This window comes from Anomalospiza imberbis, chromosome 7 (assembly GCF_031753505.1).
Source record: "Anomalospiza imberbis isolate Cuckoo-Finch-1a 21T00152 chromosome 7, ASM3175350v1, whole genome shotgun sequence".
Lineage (NCBI taxonomy): Eukaryota > Metazoa > Chordata > Aves > Passeriformes > Viduidae > Anomalospiza > Anomalospiza imberbis.
In genome coordinates, this window is record NC_089687.1 from 16,842,105 (window position 1) to 16,867,884 (window position 25,780).

The 25,780-nt window shown below is 38.5% G+C and overlaps 1 protein-coding gene across 5 annotated transcripts in view; it reads left to right on the forward strand.

Moving 5' to 3' along the window:
- The first annotated feature begins 1,080 nt into the window (after positions 1-1,080).
- The window catches only part of TANK (TRAF family member associated NFKB activator), a 30,027-nt gene continuing 5,327 nt past the window's right edge, over positions 1,081-25,780 (forward strand). For 3 of the 5 annotated variants that reach the window (XM_068195672.1, XM_068195669.1, XM_068195671.1), the window contains exons 1-9: positions 1,085-1,193; positions 1,765-1,900; positions 6,149-6,295; positions 9,353-9,461; positions 10,301-10,413; positions 17,728-17,907; positions 19,166-19,236; positions 21,371-21,489; positions 23,146-23,726. In XM_068195672.1, coding sequence (XP_068051773.1) covers positions 6,197-6,295; positions 9,353-9,461; positions 10,301-10,413; positions 17,728-17,907; positions 19,166-19,236; positions 21,371-21,489; positions 23,146-23,726 — 1,272 coding nt within the window. In that variant the 5' untranslated portion in view covers positions 1,085-1,193; positions 1,765-1,900; positions 6,149-6,196. Of the gene's footprint in view, positions 1,194-1,764; positions 1,901-6,148; positions 6,296-6,896; positions 7,550-9,352; positions 9,462-10,300; positions 10,414-17,727; positions 17,908-19,165; positions 19,237-21,370; positions 21,490-23,145; positions 23,727-25,780 lie in introns of those variants that run through there. The other 2 variants (XM_068195670.1, XM_068195673.1) reach the window with 2 other exon arrangements.

Genomic DNA, 25,780 nt, shown 5'->3' on the forward strand with positions numbered 1-25,780 from the left:
TGAAACCTTAACTTGGATGTCTCAAGCAGTGTCTCTGAAAAAGGAAATTGAATTCCCCTTTCTTGGAAATGTGCTAAAGGAGCAAACTCTCTCTGAATCTTAATAGTTCATTAGGACCTCACCTGAAGTCCTTGAAAATGGCCAAACAGGAAGTATATTTATAGGCTCATTCACCTATCTGCCTGTAAGTCTCTTTAGCCTTAGTACAGGCCAAAACAGATCAAAAGAGTTGCTAAAGTCTTTGCAGGAAAGATAAATTATAATAGAAATAATCTTCAAAAGAGCACAGAAAGCAACACCTGGCTGCTATTTCCGTGGTGATATTTGAGCTCAGTCCTTAAGCTTCCCAGGGTGCCCACAGTAGGTATCTTGTAATAGCTGGAATGCAAGTTCTGATCCATGAGTGGGCAAAGCGAAAAGCTCTGCCCTAGACGAAACACCACAGCTCGGCTGCAAGCATATGTTCACTGGGGTTCAGAGACAGCCGAAATTAATTCAAAATCTGTAGTACTTCTCTGCCGCTGGCTCTGTGATGGTATCCTGGGCAAGTGTGTACAAATGCCTCGTGTTCTCCCATCAGCTACCATCCTCCTACACACCTTCAGGGAAAAAAGCTGTATTTATACACGTGACCTAAAGAGAGAAGGGCTTGTAGCAGTAGCAAAATTAAAACCGTATGTTTCCATTATAATCTTACCTATAGTATTCATCGCCTGCATTAAATAAATGCATGCCGGGAAATGCCTCAGTAGTAACCTACAACAGATCCTTCAGAGAGAAACTACCCTGAGCGTGAAAAGTATATTACAAATGTAACTATTGTTATTTACAAATCACTCTGAGTCATGGAAAGACAGAGACAGGAAAGGGCTGTGGACTTCGGGAGCAGCACAGAGGCTGCTTGAGCGGTCTTGTGCAGGCAGACAGGAGAGGCACTGCCCGACAGCCGGAGGCGAGCGGACAGGCTCCCATCCTTGCGCGGAGCGGACAAGGAAGGTGCCGTCCCTGCGCGAACCCCGCAGCTCCGGCAGCCGCCGGCGTGCCCTGCCCCGACCCGGGGCCGGCGCGGGCAGCGCCCCGTCACAGGGCGGGGAGAGGCACGGCAGGAAGTCGGTTCTGGTTCCTGGGTTAAGGCGCCCAGGCAGGAGCGAGCGCCCTGTGCCGGGAGCGGCCGCGGGCTCCGTGAGGCGCTCGTAAGTCTGAGTCGCTTTGGAAACCACGCGCTCCTCGCGCTCCCGCGGGAGCGGCGGGGCTCGGCCCGGGGCCGCAGTGCGCGCCAGGGGATCCCGAGCCGGGGCTCCCGAGCCCGGGCTCCCGGGCCGCGCTTCCGCCCCCCGCTCCCGGCGGCACCGCTTCCCCCTCGGCCCGGCTCGGGAGCGGGGCCGGGGCCGCGTCGTTTGCGTGCGGAGGCGCTCCGGGAGCGGGGAATCGGGGGACGGGATCAGCGGGCTCGCTGCCGGGAGGCGATGGCCCGGGCGGGCGAGCGCAGGAGCGGGAAGAGGCGGCTGCCCCCGCGGGCAGCGGCGGCGCGGCGTGGGGGAGCGAGCCCCAGCGCTCCGGGAATCGCCGTGCCGAGCCCTGAGCGCACGGGGGCTGCCCCGCTCTACCGCTGCTGTGCCATGAGGGGCTCCTGCTGTGGTAACGACGCACCCCGCCGCCGGGCAAAGCAGGAATTGTGTCTACTCAGAAAAAAATCAGGGAAAAAACAAAACACAAAAGAAGTTCGATGAGCTCTCAGTATCTCACAAATGATTACCTCAACAGACTTGCAGTTCCCAAGATGATGGCAGTGTAAATTAGAAAATATAGCAATCGAAAAATCTGTTTTGAGAGCAGAAGTATGTAGAGTACTTGTGGTTGGATGGCACCTGTGTTCACATCTCTCATGAAACTATGAGAGGTAGGGAGGTGTATTATGAATTAATGTGCATATACACATGATTAGCTAAAACCTTTCTTTCATAATTTAAGGTGGTTTTTGAGGCAATATGAAAACTAGTATGAAAACTCTAGTGAGCTCTGAGCTGGGATTGCAGCAGAAATATGTTGCTAATCTGTGTTGGAGCTTTTTTGGCACTTGACTATAACAATGCATATTACTACTTCTTTTCTTCCCACCACCTATATCAGCAAAATGTTTCTGATTTTAAGCAAGTATTTTAAGATAACCTGCAGGTTTCATTTGTTGTTTACTTAGAAGTTTGTCTTACAACATTAGCTGTACCCTGTGGTTATCCAGTATACAAGTCTTTATTCAAATATGAAATTCCAGTTGTCATTGCCATAACTCCAGCAGCACAGCACTCACAGGTATTGAGACTTGCAGGACAACCTCTATAACTAAATTCTTCCTCTAATTCTGTCCCCGTTAGAATAAATGCAGCATTTTGTAGTGCTGCATTTCTGCTGACTACATATTGCTGTTAATAGTTGTGAAAGTCTTTAGGATCTAATGAATATCCAGAATGTAAGTTCCTAAAGATCAGGATTGTCAGCTTTGAGCAGAATTATGTTCCAGCTGCAATTTGGATACAGCATAACTAATCATAACTGATTAAAATAGTGGGGTTTGGGTTGGGGTTTTTTGGTGTGCTGGTTTTTGGGGTTTTTTTTAGGACTGTTGGATGGGAGTTTTTTCCTCCTCATTGGATGCAGGGAGAAGGGTAAATGACAAGGAACAGTTGGCAAATTCCCTGATAAATATTGATGCCTATGGAGGAGAAGCAGGAAAATGAGCCAGTTTTTCTAACTGCAAGGAGTTCTGGATATGAGACAGATAACATAAGAAGCAGTTATTTATTCCAGCAGCAGGCAACCCGGGGTGTGACTACAGAGTAGTTTAATCCAATCTAAATCTAGACTGCGGCAGTCCTGCCCACGGCTAGTCGCATGTTCCCACTGCCTCCTTGTGCTGGTAGTAGTGCTCCAGCAGCCTTGCAGTGAGCTAGCTCCAGTTTTAATTTCGAGGTTGGTTTTTTTAGGGGGTTTGTTGTTGCTTTTTTGAGGAAGTAGGGAGCTACTTTGGCATACTCAACTGTGTAGCACAGAAGTACTGATAGCGGTACCAGTAAGCAGCAAAAATGCAGGGCCAGAGCTGGGGAAGGCTGGCCTATCCTTCTCAGTGCAGACTTGTGACAATGTTACACAACTCTGACTTCGTGTTACAATTCAAAACCAGTGCTGCTGTTGAACGCAGGAGTTCTGTCTGCCTGTTGCTGATTTCTGTCGCTGAGCAGGCTTCCTTGTATTATCATGCCATTTGAAGTGGTCTGTGGCTCTGACCTGCATTAAAACTAATGCAGCAAAAATACATTTAGTATTTAGTTTTAAACTGGATTGGTTTACTGATACAGTTTACAGAAAGATTTCTCATGCTGGAAGAGAGGGAAGAGTAAGGTCAAAGAAGAATGTCTAGGGTATGGGGTGAATATAGGACCAGTTCTTCTAGTTAAAATGCCATCTTAAAGTGTCACTAGTAATGACTTTCACTGACCTTTCTTTGCATGGAGTCTGAAGTTTAGGGAGCTACCAGTAAGTTATTTTTCCATACCAAGTAGAAAATCAGGCACTGTGCTATAGTTCTGCCTGTTGGATCAATTACTTTTGATACCATGAGTCCAAATGACAGCAGCACTCTTTGTTAATGTTCCCAGTCACAATGAATGACTAAAAGGCTGGAAATTAGGTATAAGTTTTAAATATTGCTGTTCAAATGGAGGTTTGAGTTTGCATGAATGGAATGAAATGAAAACCTTCATTTTCTGTGAACTGTGAGTCACATGGAGCTGAGCCCTATTCTCTCCAGTAGAAACTGAACGCAGTTTCTTAGATCCCATTGCACTCATTTTTTGAAGTTATCTCATATGTATAGGACATGCCATTTACTAGCTAAGATGTTAACAGTGGAGGATTTCAGAAGAGTACAAAATCAATACTGATGCAAACTTCACAAACGTTTAAAGATTGTGAGAACACACTTTCAGTCACTTTCAGCTATAACAATGCCCTCTGCAGTTTAGCACCTGTCCCTGAAGGCAGATATAATATTTTATTGATTGAACTACATAGAACAGTCCTTCATCTGAAAAGAAAGCCTACCCATTTCATTAAAGGTGTGCCCCAGATATGAGCATGAATATTCTATTTATTGAAGGGATACTGTTTGGGGGACGAAGAAGGTGGATGAAAGTAGCCTGTGGTACTAACAATGCTTTGAGACACTATGCGCTGTCAGGGATTATAAACTATTGAGCACACTACTGGTGTTTACAAAAACAAAACAAGTCAAAACAAACAAAGCCTTTCATGTGAAACACTGTAGGCCTTCTTTGCAAAACTTATAAACTTGGATTTCAGTAACATTTATGACATCAAAGGATCCCTAAAAAATTCCAAGTCGTTAAAGAATTCACTTTGCTGCTATTGAAGTACAGCTATGTCGCCCTGATTTCTTAAGATTTTGTAAAGCCTTAAATCAAGGCAACACAGCTATGCCAGAGGTGAGATACAATTGCTTTTCCTGTAGGAACATATCAGTAAAATAAAATCTGCAGGACAAAAAAGTGTGATGTCCATACAGTACTCTGTTGAACCTTCTAGAAAAGTCAGACCACATTTCTGTATTCATGCCCTATGATAGGGAATATATTCAAAAGCAAGGAAACATTAACAAAATCTTCAAGCTGCAATCTTCATAATTTTGAGCAGTGTCCAAGGGAAGTTACCCTTATATTCTTCTTGCCGGGCTTATCCTCATGTGACTTTCTTTAGAAGTATTTGTGGTTTATGCATAATCCCAGGAGATAGTGAGAGACGATAGTGGCAGTCCACAGTGCTTTAAATACCAGGATGGATGAAATTGCTAATTTTTTTTGTCATGGGGTGGGGGTGGGGGTTGAGACTTCATTAATTTGTTCTCTATTATACTTGTATTATGCTAAATTTTTGATCTTAAAATTAATATCATATGTTACTATAGAAGCAAATGACCTGTGTTTGCAAAGTTCTTGAAATTGGAGTCCGACATTTAATAGTGTTCTAGTCTTATGTGTCAAAGTTCATGAGCTGTAGTTTTGGGAGTTGTTACTGAAATTGTACAAAAAGTGTAAAAAGTTCATAATATTGCGTGAAAAGGTCCAAGTCTTGATAATTCATACTGGTTGGTATCACTGATTTTTAGATATTTTTTTTTTAATTCTACTTTACGGTAGCTCGTGTTGATATTTTCAAATTTGGCACAGAATAGGATAGGTTTGTGTGACCTAATTGAGTTTTTATATCTTTATTTCTTAATGCTGATGGGAAAAGTGTGTGCTAATGTCTTTACAAACAATTCCATGGGTGAGGGTATGGGTGTTAAGATCTTTGAAATGGATCTTAATGTCTTTACCAACTTCAAGCAGCAAGTTTGTTGCACAGCCCAGACAGTTTGACTCCTGAAACAGACAAATGGGTCCTTACAAGCCCAAGTTTCTGAATTTAGGGGTAAAACGACAGGTTCAAGGGGGGATATGTGGAAGGCAGTCTGGGAAGGCAGTATCTTCCTCATACCTCAGCCAACAGGGAAAGGAAGAGGGCGACATGTGGCCTGAAATTTAGGATAAAATGAGGCTGTGCCCTCCGAAAGGAGAGAAAACTCCATGAATGTGTGCCCCAGGGGACTCTCCCTCCCTTAATTCGAATAAAGTTGCAGGAATCCTCTGTCTCTGGACACTGGCTTTGTATAGTGTGATTTTTCCACACAATGCCAAAAGCTGAGTTTAGCTTTGGTCATTAATGCTGTCTTTATTTCACAGTTATGCAAACATTAAACTTTTGGAGATCACATAAAATCAGGTAACTGTTAATCTGCACCAATTTTAAGTCTTAGTCTTAAATACTTTAATTACAGGTACATTTATACGTTCTATACATCCAGAATTGGATTAATAGTTAAGCTGTTTTTGTTTGTCTTTTGTTTAAACCTATCCCTGGACATGAAATTAAATGTTGAGGTGAACAGAGCTATAGTTCAAGCTGTGCTGTTAATGGTCAAACATACTGCACGTATCAGTTGAATACAACAGTAATATAAGTCATGCTATATATATGTTTAGTTATATACTCTTCTTCTTAGTGTTCTTTCTTTTTCCTTCTGATTACATTCCAGGCCTGTTAACTTGACCATCTTTCCAGTGATGAAACAACATTGGGAATTATGGACAAAAACATCGGAGAGCAGCTTAACAAAGCTTACGAAGCCTATCGACAAGCATGCATGGATAGGGACCATGCTGTGAAAGAACTACAGCAAAAAGTAGGTGTTGGAATCTGAATTCTATCTTTAAAGCCATCCTTCCCATGGAAGATGGTAGTACATGTAGATACCAGTTTCACTTTAGCTATGCACACTTTAGTGCATCTGTTAAAGTTGGAAATTGCCATTATGAAACCATGCCAGTACGCAAAGTAACTCATTAGGCTTTGAATTTAGTAGGTGGGTTTCTGTCTTTTGACCTTGTATTTTTATTAGTTTTAAAGGTTGGAAAAGTATTGTCTGTTCTGGAGGATTAATGAAGTCTTCTAATGTAAACAGAGCAAAGATTTATATAAAATTTACCTAACTTTAATAAAGTACTTTTTGGAATTCAATTTGCAGTCTTAAAAATAATTTTTTATATTATTAATATAAATAGCTTAAATTGAACAATCTTAGTGACAAATGTACCTGTAAGTTGCTAGAATAAGTATTCCTCTTTTAAAAATAACTGGTACATTTATTTTTTAATTAAATAAGAGAAAGTTTCTAGAGGCATTCTGACCAGTAAGAAGCACCTTTGAAGTTTTAGTTAGTCTGTTGCAGAAAACATTAGTTCAGTCAAAATTCCTCTAGAACTTCTCAGATAGCATATTTCAAGGCTGTCAGGTTTGGGCTTTGTCATAGTCTTTTTGTCATGCATATTCTGCCCAGCAGTGGAACCTCTGTTACAGGAAGGCTTGAATGTTTTTGTTGCTACAGGACTTTCTGATACTCAGTAGAACTGGTAGGCTGGGACTTTGTCCAGGGGCCGATGAACCATATTCCATGTCAAGTTAAGGAGCAGTAGTAGAATTGGAAGCAGGGAAGAATCTAATAGAGAATATTCTGATATCTGGGCCCAATCTTCCTATCTCCTTGCATGGCAAAATAAACTAGCCAAGGCATCACAGAGCAAACACATTTCAAGTCAGTCATGTGGGCAATCATCCACTGTGCAGTCTGTCTCTATTCATAGCCTTGCAGCAGTGCTGGTGTAAATCTGTAGATGTTTCTTTACATAACAAGCAGAAGTAGTGTGATTTTTGTGCTGAAATTGCAACTAATTAACAAAAGGCAAGACATTTTAGAATGTTAGGGATCTTTTAAATTCTGTCTCTTAGGATGAGCTATGAACTATTTGAAGGAAAGCCAGTTAAGTTAATACTCCTAAATCATCTAAAAGTACATGAAAGAATCTTCTGACCAAGAAACAAGGCACAAGTACAAGATGAGATAGTCCTTCCAAGGTCTATGCAAGAAAGCCAGAGAGGCGTGAGATCATCAGTGCTAAGTGAACTAAATGCTTGCCAGATTGCTCTCTGCATTTTCACTGGTTCAGAAATTAAAAATTTAAAGCCTTAGATAAAGGATTACTACCAGTTTAAATCTTTGTCCTAATCAAACTTTCAGTAGTTGAATTTTGTGATTTCAAAAGAGAACAAAAGTATTTTGTCAAGAAGAGTTGACACTAAAATTACTTGGGTTTTATTATTTGTCTGGCTTTTTTTTGAACCAAACTCCTCTGTTTTTTGAATTACCTTTGTACAGTGCTTTACTCTAGTAACTTCCTCTGTTCACTGTGTGGCCTCCACACACTGTTGGATTGTCCACCATGCTGTTGTTAACAGTTTACTACTTAAGTTACCGATAGGCCACTTGTTTTGCCAGTCTCTAGAGCTGGGAGCCATGTCAAGCACACAGAAGCCAGAGTCATCTCGGCCAGATGGTGTTTGATACAGATGGATGGTTGGTTGTCATGCAGATCTTCTAGTTGGTAACTTGTTGCTGCCATCTGACTCAAGGAATAATTTGTGCACACTGGCTGTCAAAAGCATCTTCTCTTCTGTCTGTTTTAGCTGTCATGTCTGTGCTCTGTACAGAAGTGTTGACAAGACATTGCTGTTGTACATTTTCAATTTGGTTCTCAGTGATTTTTCTGCTTCATGAGGTCTCTTATAGCTGCTGGAGTGTACTGCTCTTTGATCACTTTTTTTTTTTTTTTAACACAACAAAAAAATCATCTCATAGTACAACTACTACCTGGCCTTTTAAAATCAATTTTGCTTGTAGATTTTTTCCTGCCTGCTTTACAGACAAACACAGCGGACAGTAGGAGGGTATAGAATTTAAATGTGGCTGAGATTTGAGAATTAGATAGCACTATGGCTAAACTATGAATAGATGTGAAAACAATGCTGAGTCTTGTCCCGGATGGTGGCAGGTGGTGACCTGTTCAGTAATAGACATATTCCTAATTTCAGAAAAATTCAGTGCATTCTTGAAGTCTTCTTGTTGGGATTTCACAAGTTTTCTTGCTTGATTTAGCACTGCTGTAACTGCAGCATTAGGCATGTGCTAATGAAATAATAGTTTTGAATATTAGCATCTTCCTGCCACCTGGCCATTCATTCAATTAATGGACTGTCTAACAAAATTTACAGTTTGATGAAATACAAGCAGTATTATTAGAGGAGTGTGTGGCCTGTTTATAGCATGAGTTGTAATATTGGAGACAAAGGATGGGGCTTTTTGCTTACCTTCCTCCCCAGCCCCATTATGTAGGTTAGAAAAACTAGTCCACTGCATTCAAAGAAATGCACAAAACTGTTCAGAGGCAGTCAAAATGGTTTACAGAGTATCTGTTGTATGGAATAAACAATGTTGTTGTTTTCCATTTAAAATCTATCTTTTTAAAAGCCTATGTTTATACTAGTTGATAGAAAATATGGGGGGAAATTACTTTTTCCTATAGATAAACTGACAAGCATTCTGAAGAATATTAAAATTTGAATTTGAGCCCGATGCATTCTACATCTGTAAATGAAGAATCCTAACTTTGAAGTTACCCTTTACAACTACCACAGCTGAGTTATTAAAACTCAGGGGTTATTTCCTATTTCCTATAATACCTTTTCTAATCAGTACAGTCCCACAAATATGGACTTGCCAAAGGTTTTTACACAGATGACTACAACTACTGTTATCTTTGAAAATCAGATCTGCTTTTTTTATGCCAAACAGGAGACCCCTAGTCAAAATAGAATAAGATTAATGCTAATTAAATTATATTTGCAGACAGAAAACTACGCGCAGCAAATACGTGAACAGCAGGAAAAGATAGAGCTTCAAAACAGCATTATTGCAAAACTGAAATCACAGTTGGCTGCTCCGAATGCTAATAGAGGTATGTAATCCAGTTTGCACATGATTGCTTTTTATGCTGTGTTGCACTGATGAATAGTTCTGACTTTGTTGCTTCAGTTTTTACAATATACATATTTCAGATGAGTATCATACTTCCCTGTGAATGTGAGAGTTAACACAAATGTGCCGTTTCAAGATCTATTTATAAAATTCAACACTTCTGGGGTCTCTCTTTATCCTCTGCAAGAAATGGTGAGATTTTCTATAGAGGTAGAATCTGCTTACACTGAAGCCAATAAAAGTTACAAAAATATGGGTTCAAATCATTCACAACAAATTTTTTATAATTATTACAAAATTATTTTTACACTTACCTCTTAATAAGTTTATCTCAGGTTGTTCTAGATGTGAGTGCTATGATTATATGTCTTTTATGTTAGATGAGTCTTGTGATACTAATCTTACTGCATAGCCAGAACTTTATAAGCAGGTAATTCTCTTTCAGATCAAATAGTCATTGATGGATAATTTTTCACTGTTTGACTGTATTACACAAATAAGAGAAAAGAGTCAAAGTAACCATGTGTTAATCTGCCATGCTCATTAAATATTTATTCACACTAGCCTAACACTCCTGGTTTTCATAAATACTAGCAAAGTGGCTGACTTTTATTTCTAAAAGTACATGTACATTTCTTTATTGCCGATTTAGTCTCGCATTGTCTCTAAGCACAGAATTTAGCATCTCTTGCTTGTTTAATATGAAGGCTTGCTCAAAGAACATAAATAAGTTAATATAAGCTTCTTTTAATTTTGCTTGTATTTAGAAGCTGACTGTGAAAAATGCTATAGTCAGTGGCTTTTTTTTTTTAATTTAAGGCAATGCGCATCCTTATATTCTGATGCATGAAGACATTGAAACATCCAACTTACCTTTCAGGCAGCTCTCTGAAAAACTGAACATAGCAAAGCAAAGAGAAAAACTCCTAAAGGTATGTCACCTGCAGTAAGTTCACTTTTGTGCTGGAATTATACTTTGAGAACCTAAAAGACAAGTGAGACTTTTACGGGTGCCTTTGAACGGAACAGGAAATACCATCTCGCGCATTAATCCCGACCCTGGCAGAAAGAAGATAAGATGCCACACATGAAGTGTGCCACACGAAGTTGTGCCACTGCAGCCTGTTTAGGTGAACTAAGCACTATCTTTGGTCCTTCCCAGTGAAATCTCTGTTTGGCCATCAAGCTCTCCAGGACAGTTTTGATTGTAATGCAGGAACTTAGTTGCTTATTTATTTCTTAACTTGCCAAAACCCAAAAAAGGGCTGTTTCTTTCTTACAAGAGCATTTCACATTGCAAATGGTCTCTGTATTTTTGCAAGAAATGGAGAATCTGCACTTAAAAAATGGTGGAGCAGGAAGTGAACGACCCATTGCTCCAGAGATGCTGATTTGTTTGAGTTTATAAAATAGCCAGTGTTAAGATGATGTTTCTTCTGCATCTCCTCATTGAAGTAACATTAAGATTTTCATTACAGCCTATTGAGTGTAACAGGAATGAGAATAAAGTAATAGCCCAGAATAGCTGGGAAATGCCTTGAAAAGATTTTACATACTGAGAAAAGACAGTGACAGAGATGCACAAAGTTGCATTGTTCTTATTGTAAATCATCTTACTGTGGTTTTTGAGAGCTATCTTGTAACAGAAAGTCTCTTATCTTTGAATGTGAATCTCCATAGTTCCATAGCAGAGACTTTGTAAGGGTCTTAAAAAGACCTTTCTGAGAAATCAGGCATTAGAATTAAAAACAATCAATTTCAGGATTTATTTCTTAAGCTGCAAACAAATTAATTGTGATAAATTCATAGAAACACATTTTTATCAGAAATTCAATTCCGTTAGATCAAAAGTTGGATTACTGGTGCTTGCTTAGTTATCCTGAAGGAATCTTATATGAGACTAAGCCTTTGCAAACATTTTAAACATACTGTCAGCAAATATTCCTATACACTCCTTTTCTATTTAAAATAAAGTCTTTATGTAATTTTTCAACACCAGAATCTGTAATTATAAGATGTCATTTCTTTCCTAATCTTTGCACTTACTTGGATTAAAACATAGCTGGAGAGTTAATTCTTTGATGGAACATCTTTGCATATTTTTGCAGTTTGCTCTCTTTAGCTGGATAAAATTATATCTTATGGTTGCACATGAAGATCTGACCACGTCTAGTTAGCCTTCTTTCAGAATGCTTACTAAAGAACAATAGTTTTAAGCAACTTAGTCATATAATGAGTTAGGAATGAAAGGAAGCTGTGTTACCTGCTCACCTGATGGGGAAACACTGAAATAATGTGATCTCTAGAGGAGATTATAGGCAATGCATGAGAAGCTGGAATCATTATTTCTGGAGCTATTTTCCTAATGGAATGTAGGTTATTTTCTTTATCTGCATATTTGTTTTGTGTAGCCCATTACTTCAGTTACCTCTCAGCAACAGATATTTCACCTGGATTTGCTTCTTCTATTCCATGAACATAAATATTTCTGAAATACCTCCATGCAGAATGAACTATATAAGTCTATCTGCATGGTGCTGCATTTAAACCCAGGCACATTGCTATTCAAATAAGGTCTTTTTAGAGGGGATGTGTAGAGATTTAAACCCGTGCAAATTGGGTTGACCCAGCCTATTCTCTGTTCCTGTAACTGGGAAAAAAACATGGAGCTTGAGAAAGTATGTTTGACTGGACAAAGGCTGCCTTCTACAGAGGCTCATGGATATATTTGCACCATCCTTCCAATGCAAGGAGGACCCTTCTGTTTGTTATTATGTCTAGTAAACTTGCACTGATCTGGCAAGAGTGATACAAAAATGTCCAGGCAGCACAGCAGAGGCACACACACTTGTACTAGCTCTGGCTGTGTCTTGGCCATGCAATTCATGTCTATGAGTCAAGACATACAGCAGTGTCTCTGCACAAGTTATCATTTTATTGAATAAAAAAAAAAAACCAACACAGTAAGCCAGTGGAATTCATGCTTCAAGGGAAAATTGGACAACTCTGTGGAAGAGACATCTGTTGAGAGTTAATAAATAGATGGAAACTATTACTAAGAAGATCTGGGAATTTATTAACAGATATATCATGAATCTCTCCTGTTTTCTTGTACTTTTTTTTCCCCAGATGTCATATTTTGAAATCTCTTAAACTGAAAAGCCACCATCCTGTCACTGACCCAGTATAGTTTTCTTTTACATAATTCAATAAAGTATTGGCTTTTTCAAGTATTGCAATTTGGAAGTTTGAATATTCTATTGGAAAGCCTGTATTTTCCTAATAATATTCTATCCACAGTCTGCTCTAAACAAAATAAATTTTTCCTACAGCAATTGTCCTCTACACTGTCCTTGAAATTCAGAGTCTCTCCCATTGCATAAGATGCTTGGGTTTATTGTAACCTTTTGAAACTGTAATTTGCTAAGTCCAGTGGGATTTTTCAGTGGACTGTATTCTGTCCTGCAGATTGGCTTGGTGGTCAGTACCCAACATTACCAGAATTTTTCAGCCCACTGCTTGAGAAGACCAAAGGTGCCTGTATTGCTGCCTAGTTTTGAGACCTGGCTAAACTATTAAGTAGGAAGAACTGGGATCCAGCCACTGTCTCAGAGCTAAAGCAGTGCAGCAAACCAAAAGCCTTAGAGATGAGACAATGTCAAGCTTCTACTTTTTCATACAATCAGACATCAGGATCCATGTGAACTTAATAAGACATGAAGCTAAAGTCAACTCCTATGACAAGAAAACATGCTTATGATCCCATTTTGCTGGTTCAAGAATCTCAGTATTAAACACTGACTGGAATTTGTCAATAACGTCTTGTGCCATGAAAAAGAGGAAGAAACTTGTGTGTCAGGAATGAATGATACAAATGTTATACAAAACTCTTCATCCTGCAATAAATGTTTGGCTCTTTTGTGCAGGACATAAGAGCAGCTACTGCTGCAGTCTTGTGGATTTCCATGTTCTAGTCCATACCAGCTTCCCTGGTGTCACTTTGTTTCCTATCTTTAATGCAAAGAAAGCTGTACTTGATTTTTTTGCTGGCTGATAATATTATGCATTTAGCTGTTCTTTGCTGCTGGTACGATGTATGCAGTAGGATTAGGCCCTAATATAAGATATAAGAAATTCTGATAATGATAGCCTTTTCTCTTTTTGCTTCATCTGTTTAATCTCTCTCTGCCCAATAACAGAGAAGAGTTTGTGGGGAAACTGTTAAAAGTCACAGTTAATATTCCTTGAGACCACTTACAGTTCATCAGTTGAATTGTGTTTTTCCTTGAAACTACCTGACCATTTTTTAGTTTTAGGACACCACTGAAACCGGCCATTATAGCACACTTCAGGAAAAAATAAAGGGACCTGCCTTTGCTGCAGTGCAGTCTGGGGGCTGAGTGGCTGCAGAGCTGGAAAAGAGCTGGGATCTTGTTAGACAGCAAGCTGAGCATGAGCCAGCAGCGTGTCCTTACAGAAAAGAAGGGCAACAGCTCCCTGTGGTGTATTAACAGGAGCACAGCTAGCACACCCAGGGAAGTGAGTATCTCCCTCTATTCAGCGTTCACTGGACTGCATCTGGAATACTACATTGGGCTTAGGGACCTCCGGTACAGGAAAAACATTGACAAACTGCAGTGAGTTTGGCAGAAGCCTCACTGAGCTAACTGGGGGCTGGAGTACATATTCCATGAGAAAGTGCAAAAACTGCTCTTGTCCAACCTGGAGAAAAGGTGGCTTCAGGGAAAGCTAATAGCATTCCAATGCCTACATTCAGGTTATCAGGCAGATGGAGCTAGGCTCTTAATGGTGTTGCTGATGCCTAGAGAGGCTGCCTAGAACAGAGGCTAGACAGTGTTAAAGGAATAAAGAAGGTATTTATTAAAAGGCCTTTAAAGGACACACCTTGGGCAGTATAAGAGCCCAGCCATGGCTCCACTCAAGATGGACCCCAACCACGAGTTTTCACACTTTTCTAAGTTTTGATCCATTTACATACTGGGGTTAATTGTCCAATTACAGCTTCAGGTTATGAAGTCCCATCCTCCCAGATTACTCTCCTCAATTTGCCATTGTTTACACTTTTTGGGCCTGATGCTTCAACGGTGTCCTTGGTTCTCAGGCTGGAAAAGGATTTTTTTGTCTAACGAAACTGTGAAGAGAACTTGCTAATACTTTATATGAAGTTCAGAGTTACATACTAATGTGTGCAGAATCTGGAACATATGAAAGCTAAAACTTTAGGCATCAGTGGATAAGAGGCAGGAGGATAAGAGACAACGGGAAGATGAACCAGGAAAGGTTAGACTGAACATAGGGGAAAACATTTCGCCATGAGGACAGCCAGGCATGGGAAAAGTGCAGTGGGAAAAGTGCAGTCTTCATCCTTGGGAAATTCAAGGCCAAACTGAGTAACCTGATCAGACATTGTAACTGACCCTGATTTGATTAGAAGCTAGAGAATCCTGGAAGTCTCTTCCAATTTCAGTTATCCTCTGATACTATAAAGTCTCTGCAAAAGAAAAGATACTGATCTGTTCATAATACATATGTGACCACTTTGCTGACAGCTAATACCAGTGTGCTTAAAAGATCCATTGTGTTGCCAAGTACTTAACTGAGCAAGTATGACCTGAACTGAGCAAGTGACATATTTATAAAGTTTATGAAGTCTATAAAGCATTAACTTTGTAATCTTCAGCCAGTTTAGAAGGGTTACTACATCATTGCAAACAACCAGGCAGAGTATTGGAAACTTTTAAGATCATCAAGCTATGAAGGGTTGTATTATCGAAAGATCCCAAAAGGTGTAATTGTTTCTCCAGTGTTTTTCCTGGTATCCTGATGGTGCTCAAGAATGATGATTTCCATCAGTATGTACTGATATGTCTTCACTGTAACATGTTGCATGGCTCTTCTCATGTGGCTTTTTTCTCTGCTTGCTTAAATATTTTCCTCACTTCCTGCAGATGTAGGAGAAATGGAGAACTACTGGCCATTACTGCAGGGTCTCCAGTTATTGGAGGGCCTTTGAAAGCCACATGTGAATTCAAGATGTAATAGTCCCAAAGAGATAAATTATGCTGTATCACAGGTTCAGTGAGTTATTTTACTGTCCTTCAGATACAATTGTTCCTCAAGGGCAAGTGTTATCTTTGATGAAAGCTTTTTTCTAGGTGTTTGGATTTCCAGCAAATAATGATGAAGGAAAACACAGAAAAAGCTGTATCCCCTTACCTTATATTTAAATGGGAAATTGAATTTGACCTGTCAGAAATGCAAAGCATAGTAGAGTTAGGATTAAGGAGTTTTGCTGGGATTGAAACATGCCATTTTTGGACAATGTTTTGAAGTTGCTGAGGAGAAGAGGCTTAATCTGGATCTTTAAGATGCCACCCAAGTAGGTTTGCTATTCAAAGTTGCAATTGAGACTATAAACCAATGCCTTCAAAGCTATTTTTTCTGCAGGTTTTTCTTTTTTATCTAGTATAACTTTCTGAGGCCCAACAGCTGTGTCAGCTGCATGCATGTACACACATCCACACTTAGCCAGCTGGTGTCCTGGTAAAGCAGCTCTGGACCTATCCCTGCATGGGTGTCTTTGTCTAGCAGGGTAGCCCCTAGCTTCCTGATCTGCAAATGAACAACCTCACCCTATATAAGTTCTATTTGAAAATAAAACAAAATATCTTGAAAAAGCACTTAGTTGCTCCTTTCCTCTTCATCTTACCCTACCTGTCTACAGACCATTTAACTGCATTTCACCTACATTCTTCTTCAAGTGTTAACCCTTGGGGCTTACTTCTCTTGCAGACATAATCATGGGGCTTGGGGACACTTTCTGTGACACTTGATGCAGTTCCCTAGATTTCATAAACTAACAACTATAATGTTTTCATAGTAGCAGTTTTTAACTGTTTCTTGAAGATTTTTGCAACTACTATCTTTGATCATATTAAAAAAATGGTTTGTTATTTTCTTCTTTATTCCACAAAAATCCCACATAGTTAAAAGTTCCATGAATTACTAAATGGATCATACAAGTAAGAGCAGCCAGGGCTATTTATTCCACAAATCTTTATAGGACTGAAATATTTGCAATACAATCGTGGTTATACATAAAGATTGGAGGATGAGAGGCTGGAGAGCAGCCCTACAGAAAGAGACCTGCAGTTTGGGTTGATGGCAAGTTGATAGGAGTCAACAGCGTGCCTTGGCAGCCAAAAGGGCCAGCTGTGTCCTGGGGGCCATCAGGCGCAGCATCGCCAGCCAGGCAAGGGATGGGGTTGTCCTGCTCTGCTCTGCAGTGCTGTAGCCCCACCTCGAGCCCTGTGTGCGGTTTTGGGTGCCACAAAAAGGACATCAAACTATTAGAGCATGTCCAGAGGAGAGTAACCAAAATGGTGAAAAGTTTTGAAGGCAAGAATTAGGAGGAGCAGCTGAGGTCACTTGTTTGTTGAGCCTGGAAAAGAGAAGGCTCAGGGGCGACCTCATTGCAGTTGAGGACTCCCTCAATGGTGGTGGATGGGGAGTGCTGCTCTCCTCTCTCTGGTGAGCAGCAACAGGACACAAGACAACAGAATGAAGCCACATCAGGGGAAGTTCAGGTTGGACATTAGGAAAGGGTCCTTCACTGAGCCTGTTGTTGGTCACTGGAACAGGCTCTCCAGGGAAGCCATCATGGCACCTCAGAATTCAAAGAGTGTCTGGACAATGCTCTCAGTTCTGTGGGCTAGGTTTAGGTAGTCCTGCGAGAAGCAGGGAGTTGGACTTGATCCATGTGGGTCCCTTCCAATTGGAGATATTCTAGGATTGTGTGATTGTGTGACTGTGTTCTTGGGTTTGCTCAATTTGCAGAATTTTCACCATGTTCAAAATGGTATAAGATTGAAATTTATTAAATACTATTTTATGTATCATATATGCAAAATATTATACATAAAATGTTAATGTAAATGATATAGTAAGTGAACCGAGAAAGTGTCTTTATTTTGTATAAACACTAATATGACTTTCAGAAATTCAGAAAATACAGTTGTTTTGAGTAATCACCTATGATGAGTTACAGCTATGTGTAGTGGTAGAAGATCTTTATTATCAATTGAAAAGTATTAACGTAATAAACAAGACTGACCCTTCCTTATGATGCAAAACCTACATTTAGCTTATTATAGACTGATGAATAGTGATATTCCACAAGCCTCAAATTTATTAATTGTACTGGTGTTTTTAAAATTATTTTTTAGGAACAGTTAGACAGTGAGAGCATGAAATTGAAGCAACTTGAGGACAAAAGCAATCAAAAGGAAAGGAAGCTTTTATCTATTATTTCCAATCAAGATGATAAAATAAGAAATCTGGAAAGCAAATTGCAAGAATTAAATGAAGCACAAAAGGGTATACAGACGACAACGTATAAAAGGGAGGTAAGATAAGAAACCAAGTAGAGATAAAATAAAAAAGACAGACATTAAATGTTTGGAATTCATACTAATTATTCTAATAAATTTATTTTAAATTTCATCATTCTATAATTACTAGGAAATGGTCAAATTATACAGGGCACATAGGGAACACCATTAAATACTTATTGGTTAGTTGGTGTGTTAATTATTTTATGGTATGTATTGAAAATTTTCATATTTGTCAAAACTCCAGATTAGCATTTCTGATTTATAATTTTCCGTTGAAAGTTTTCACCAAAACTGAGTTGATTTTTTCATTTTTATGCCACCCTCTTTTTGTTACAGAATAGCATCCAGGGTGCTATTCTGTCCTTGTGGGATAGCTGGAGTGCAGTCATTGATGTGAATCTAACCATGTATACACATATTAGCTACCTGATTTAAAGTGAACACAGGTAAGCATAGGGGCACAGCAACACAGAACCTGTTGCTATTACACCTCCTAAGAATTGCTTAGTTTGCTGTGGCAAGGACTTGTATCCTGTGTTGCTGGGTGTAAGGCAACTCCAATGCATCTACAGGAGCTTGACCTGCACTTCAGCCTTACAGGTAAGACACGCCTGTGTTATAGGCAAGGGATCAGCTTATACAGATTTCTAAGCTTACACATCTTTGAAATCAGCTGATTTGGCAGGCACGCTCAAGTTCGTGTCTGACTTGGAGCACATATGAACTACTCAGGCCATCTGGTAGTGTAGCTCTAGTGGAACTGCAGCTTAGTGACTGGTTATTATGAAAACTTGCCTTAATGCCTGGCAGATGTAAAACTATGTAATACTGGAATGAACCACACGGTGGTAGTCAAAGTTAATAGCTTATTTTAAAAACTGCTAGAACTCCTAACATATTAGCTTCCAATGTGTTCATTGAAATTTTCAGTGAATAAATGGATTTTTAAGAGGTAAAATAGCTGGGTAACAAGCTTATACAGAAGACAGAATCTTACCTTACACATGACTGAAAACTAATTACCATCAAGCAATATTCTTAGAACTAGTTCCCTTTCAAGGGAGTATGAGCAGAGAAATGCCACACTGAGTTAATAAGTTAACCTAAAAGGAACTTGCAATTTCACACAAACTGCTTTTGTCATTTTGACAATGCTTTGAGAGCTTTCAACAGGACTAGGTAAAGGACCCCGTGACATTTTTATTCATATGAAGGTGAAGCGCAAAATTAATATGCTAACATGCTCAATATTTTCATATTTTACTTCAAGGTGAAAAGTAAGAAAGTTGTTCCAGATAAGCCTGAATTATCTGTAGGGATCTCTGGTATTTCACCTGAAAGGTAAATACTTCTGCAGCATTTTTCAAATTTGCTTTTGGCTTTTCTGCAATTAAGTAAAGCCAGCTATTGCCCTCTTTTCTATGCAGTACCTTAAGAACTGGCTGGGCAGGGAGATGGGAGGGGGCAGCATCAAAGGTCAGAGAGCTAATACAGGAAAATAATAGAGCCAACAACTATGTGGAATCATAGCTGGGCCTTTTACAAGTGTGGAGGGCTAAGCTGGGAGGGAGAAAGATAGCCACTCGATTCAGCAGGAGGTTAAACTCTGGGAATGGCAGTGGATGTTAATGCTGTGGTTTGGATAAGCATTAACTGCCTTGCATTAACTTTTCTGGACAGGAATGTACAGCCATTATGGATTAACTGATGGCACAGCACAGGAGCCTGCTGTGCTGCCAGGAAGCACTCTGATAGGCAGCACGAAGAAATAATTCTTGGCCTGATCCATCCCAAATTAGATAGTCTGAAACCAAGTTTATCTGTAAGCCGAAGGCAGCAAGTCCCTATTATGACCAAGGCATCAAATCAGTATATTTCTTCTTCTGCCAGTAATTTCAGAAAAATATTGAACAAAGTCTTAGGTTTGCATTTTTCATAGGACAGCCAGTAATGCCACTTTTAACAGCTTTGCTGGGGTCCAATAGAAGACTCTCTAAGGTGAGGTTAGGGAAGTATTAAGGGAAAGTATCAATTTCTTGCTTTCTTCTCATTCTCTTGCCTAGGAATTTGCTTTTGACCACTCCCATACATAGGCTAGGTAAACCATGTGGATCTTTAGTCTGGCTCACTACTCTTTTATTATATAAAAGAGAGGAAATAAGACTGTAATGTGAGAAAGACTTGTCTTTTTGATTTATATCTAAAAAATGAAAAACCTTTACCTGTCTTCTGTCCCCCTGCTCTCAAATAGCTTCCTTACTTTACAGTTTTCTTGGAAAGAGGTATGTGACTGGTAAGATTGCTGGTAATCTTACACTAGTAAAATTATAGTATCACAAATGTCTAGCAAATTAAGATTACTTCATCTAATCATAGCTATATTTTAAAATTCCAGAATAGAAACTTTAATTTTTTTTATTTATTATTTATCAAAACATCTGGAAAATCGTCAGAATGTATTAACAGCAGTAATTTTAACTACTTCTGTAGATCTTTTTTTCAAATGAGATACAGATAGAGATTTGTGTCTTCAGAAAGAGAAACACAACAGAAGTAGGAACACAGTCAGAATGCTGTATGAATAAGCAATAAAAAAGGAAAACAATTCACTGGATTAAAGAAAAATCCCTTTTGAAATCTTTTGATGCAAAGATGGAAAAGAGAACACAAATCCAACTTCACTTTTTCATCTTTGAAGTCCATTTTATAAAATCCATTATATTGTGCTTAAAAATATAAATTACTCAGCAAGTTTATCAAAATTTCACAGTGGAATTTTATGGATGCATCAGTAACTAAATAACAGTGCCTTTGGGGAAATAAACTCACACCAGCATGGGCTATTTTTGCCATTCTCAGTGCAGATAACTAAATATCAGATTCCCATATGATACTCTGGAAGAGATATAATACAATAAATCTCTCAGAATAAAAAGAAAAGTCATATCACATTGTGTGAAACCAGAGGGAATGAGTTCACAAACTCCTCCTCAAAATTCCAGGTAGACAGAGAAGGAAAGAGCCATAACAAATGCTTGTGTGTTCCTTATTCTCCAGTCTGAAGTGCACTGGCAACGACAGCAAACAATTAATGTTCGTAGTGGCAGCATCTTATTTTCCCTAGAACTGAGGTGGAAACAGTACCCTTGGGAAAGAGAAACTCTTCCACAGAATACCTGAAAGAGTGAAAGAACTGAAAGGCTGGATTTTTGGGGGTGGTCCTTGCAGGGTCAGTTCCTATGTTCAAATATATGTGTATGATATGACTAAACAACTCTTTGACAACATTTCCTTTTCCTTTTTCTGCTTGCTTTTACTGAGGAGAACAAAAATATGTGTACATATGTTGAGGAACAAGATATCCAAGAAAAGTAGCTTATACTATTGTTTTTCTCTGGTTTGTGGGTGTGACTAGATTAAAGGTCACAACAAGCTGAATTGGTTGACTCTTTAATTTACGATTTTGATCTTCCAGAGAGAATCTGGAGACTATTTTCCAGGACATGAAAGAAGAGTGTCATCGAATATGTATGCTAGCCAGAGAACAAACAGACCAACTGAGTATATTTAAGATAAAGCCAGAACCTGAAACTGGTAATATCATACTTAAGCTCTTATTGTGATTCAACTGTTTGAAAGCTTTGCTTTATATTTGAAAATACTGCAAATTACACATACATAGAAGTACTTCCACTGTTTACCATCTGCCTTTTTCAAGTCTGTTCACATGGTGCTCAGTATTTCACCAAGAAAATGCACCGCCAGTTTTGGCATTCTATGAGGAATGCTCCAAATCACATGCTATAAAAGACAGTCATCACATCAATGGCTCTTGTAATTGTTTTGTCCCTTGGAGTGAGAGGCAGGCACTTACTACATGTGATATCCTATCATACTGTGTGAATGACAGCACTTGCTTGCTTTTAATTTAGCTGTCAGTTCAAAAGATGTCTGCTATGAATGCCTCTAGCCCCATATCTGTTAGAGGAAAACTGCAGGACTGAGGAGAGTCAGAGGACTTATTTTCTAGACTTCCTTGTGCAGACTTTTAAATAGTGTTTTTTTATATGGGACAAGAGCTTAATCCAAGACTTCCTGAGAACAAAGGGAAGGCTTGATTTTTTTTGAAACTGTGAGAGATCCTGAATGTCCAGTTCTGCTAATGCTTACCTTTAATACAACGTAAGCTACTATCGGTATTCTCTACTAACTTTTCTTACTAGTAGGATAAGGCTCTTATTAAGTGATTTCAATAGACACCTGCCAAATGCACACAGCTGAAGCAAAAGATGCTGATTTCAGCACTTGATTTTAATTTAGGTCATCCATTACTGAAGTTTTGTTACATGAAGTGCTAACAGGTATCTTGTGTCTTCAAATTGCTCTGTCTGAACTGTATTGTGGTAGTCTGATTGTATGCTAATAACTTCATTATTTGGGGGTGGGAATTTTGGAGGAAGTGTGTTTGGCAGCTTACTTTACAAGAATGGTTTTGATTCCCAACAAAGTGCCTAACTCAACCGTGTGAAAAGCCATATATGATGTAAGCCATGTAGATGAGAAGTGCTTAAATCAACTGTGCGGAAAGGTATACATGACAAAAGCAATATAGATTTAATGTTTGATTTGTTACTTCTGTGTTCCACTGTCAGAAGGCTGCTGTACCATCAGTTTTACTGAAGTTTTTCTCTCACCTGGTTAGGAGTAACCATTACCATTTTTTTTAATATAGTGCCAAAAATGAAGGACAAATTCTTGAAACAAAGGGAAAACATGGTCCCATTTCTGAATAGCTATTCAATTTAAATATTTAACCAATTTGGAAACCAGTGGGAGTTGGGTACCTGAATACCTGCTAAAATCGTGCTCATGGTGCCTAGCATGTTCTTGGCACTGTGTGAAGTGGTTTGGGTTCCAGCTTCTATTTCTGCCCGAACACTTCAGTGAATATGCAAGTATGTGTTAAGAGTATGGGACAACATAATTTTCAATAAAATGAAAATGTTTATAGCCATAAATCAAAGAAAAATATAATTACTAGAAGAGAGTATTTCCTTTTATTTCTATTCTGATAGTTTTTGTGTCAGAACTAATGTTTGTGAAAGAGAACTACAACTCAATCTGATTTTAAAGAGAAAATAAACAGTTAAAAAAGCAGTGAAGGAAGACAAAAAAAATACACCAACACCACATTTTTAATAACTATATTTCAATGGACTATTTAATATTTTCTTCATTCTTTCTTCACAGAAATACAGTTTTCCATGCCGATACAGTGCACAGATAAAACTGATGAACAAGCAGAAGAGCTTTTTAAGCCTCGGGTTATAAAGGATATAAATAGAGGTGCATCATGCATCACATCTATCACACCAAGAGGAGTGGGCCAAGATGAGGACAACAACTCTGTAGAATCACTTTCTAAATTTAATGTCAAGTTTCCACCTACAGACAATGACTCTGCTTTCTTGCAGAGCACTCAGGAAAAACCAACAGTTCCTTGTACTGGTATATCTGAAAACATGCTTCAAGATCCTCATTTTAACTTGGAGCACAGAGACTGTGCTGTTAACCTCAGTAAATTGGAACCTAACTCATTTGAAGCTCATGGCACTGATCTCATGACCTCAGCTTTACAAAGTTTAACTACTGTTGACAAAACAAACCCCTCAGATCACGCAAAGATGTCCATAGAAAATATCTGTGACAAACCATGTTTAAAAACAACAGACAGTGGTTTCACATTTGTACCTAAGCACATAAACCAGGGTGTACCTGAAGTAATTTTTCCTTTAGAAGCTGCTGGAACAACCGTCAGAGGTCCTCATCAGGTATCTTTCTATAAATATTCTACATTTCAAAAAATTATAATGATTCAGACACACATTTTGCAAAGATCTTAGAGACTGGATTAATATATTCTCTAGGAAAGCTGATCAGTCTTTTTTTAAGATAATATCTCTTGTCATTCTTCTTCCTAATGCTGCAGAATGTGTTCAAGATGCTTTTCCAGTGAAACATCAGGAATGTAAGCAGACATAGGCACTGGATGTTTTTACAAATTTCAGTTCATCTAGATATTAATTGCTTCTATATCTATTTCAAAGCTGTCATTAATCCTAAATTGCCCCTAGATTGCTTTCTTTCTACCCTTGATCTCAGTTGTATAGGGCACACATTTGTTTTAATTGTTTTTCATGTACAGCAGTGAATTGGAAAAATGAATCAATTAAAAAGCTAAACAAATAAATACTTCCACTATAAAAAAATAGCTAGTTTTTGTCTCAATCTGAGGTATCAACAACACCCTATTCCTCTGCTCTGAGAAGCTTAAATTTTTGTCATTGTAGGAAAAAAACATAATTATTTTTCGAATTAAGGAAAGTTAGCTAAAATACTTTATTTTAGATTTATGTACGCAATTTGGGCTTAAATTTAAGTTATAGCCTTAAGTCCATGGGAGCTTCTGAAAACAAGGCCCAGTAGCTGTAATGCAGAAAAACATATTGGCATGTTCTGACACTCATGTCTCAGAATACTTTGCTTCTTTTGTGTAACATCCTGTCTCAGACGAAAGCTTGCAAAATTATGGAGCTTTATAGACTGATTTTGTGTTTGTTTGGTTTTTTTATTTCTGTGGGATTTCTGGTACCTTGTGAAAGGACAGATATTCAAGAATAAGTAAATAGTGATAATTTGGAATTCTGTGAGGGTCGAATTCACCTATTTTTACCATTTACATGGATTAAGTTTATATTCTTTCCTAATGATAAGGTACATGCAGCAGAAGAGCTTTACCTTTCCACTTGGTCACTGCATGACCTGCAAAACCAGCATTCAGAAAGTGTTGTAGGCCACTATAACTTTGATGTTTTCTTCTCCTAAAATGTACCCAGTCTAGTTTAATTTTCTATTGCAAACCACTTTTTGAGTGAAAAGTTTAAAGTTTGAAAGATTGCTGCTATAAGCTTGATTTTTTCAAAAGCTATTTTAAATATCTATTTGTAATGTAGGGGATCTCAATTCTTCACCAACTTACTAATTACAGTTTTTATTGTATTTTTCATTGGGTCCTCAGTTAAAATCGTGACTAAGTTAAACAAATTAACACATTTATTTTTTACTGCTAGTAGAATTCCTGTGGAACTGCAAAGAATTCCAGCAATTCGCTGCATTGCTTGTTACTACCCTCCTTTTTTGTATTCCCTCTCCAGCCTGTTCTTTTACTAGTTAGTCTGTGTATTCATTTTTCAATAGATGGCACCCTGCATTGTACATTACAGCAAGTGAAACAGCTGGTATGTGGTTATAAATTGATAGGAGAGTATGCACCTTAAAAAGTACAGAGCAGTGGTTGAATAGCAGTAAGCCTTTGACCACTGGTATTTCTGAAAATAAGGAAATTAGTTTGGAGCCAGCATTTAAAATGTGAATGATCTGTACTGTGGGGAAAAATGTACTAATGCTAGCACGCAGAGAAAAAGAAAGCTAATGGTGAACTCTATAGTATTTGAAAGTCATATCTACAATAGCACTGCATAGATGAAAATGTTATTTCTTATTCAGAAGTTTGTTTGAAACATGCCAGTATTACTTTAGAATCCATTAAATGTACATCTGTGTATATCAATATATTTAAATATCCATCACCTTTATTCAGCTGCTTTCAAACTAGGTTTTAAATATTTTCCCAATTAATTGGACTCAGCTCTAGAGGTTTTTCTGACTGTAAATTTTGCTAAAGATTTGGTCACAGATAATATATATGTAGATTAAAAGAGTCATTTTTTTTAAAGTTACTTGTATACATGCCCTTTTCACTGTGGTAACCTTAGCAAAATTTATGTATAAACTTGTTCTTGGTATTTTTTACCACCTTTCTAGA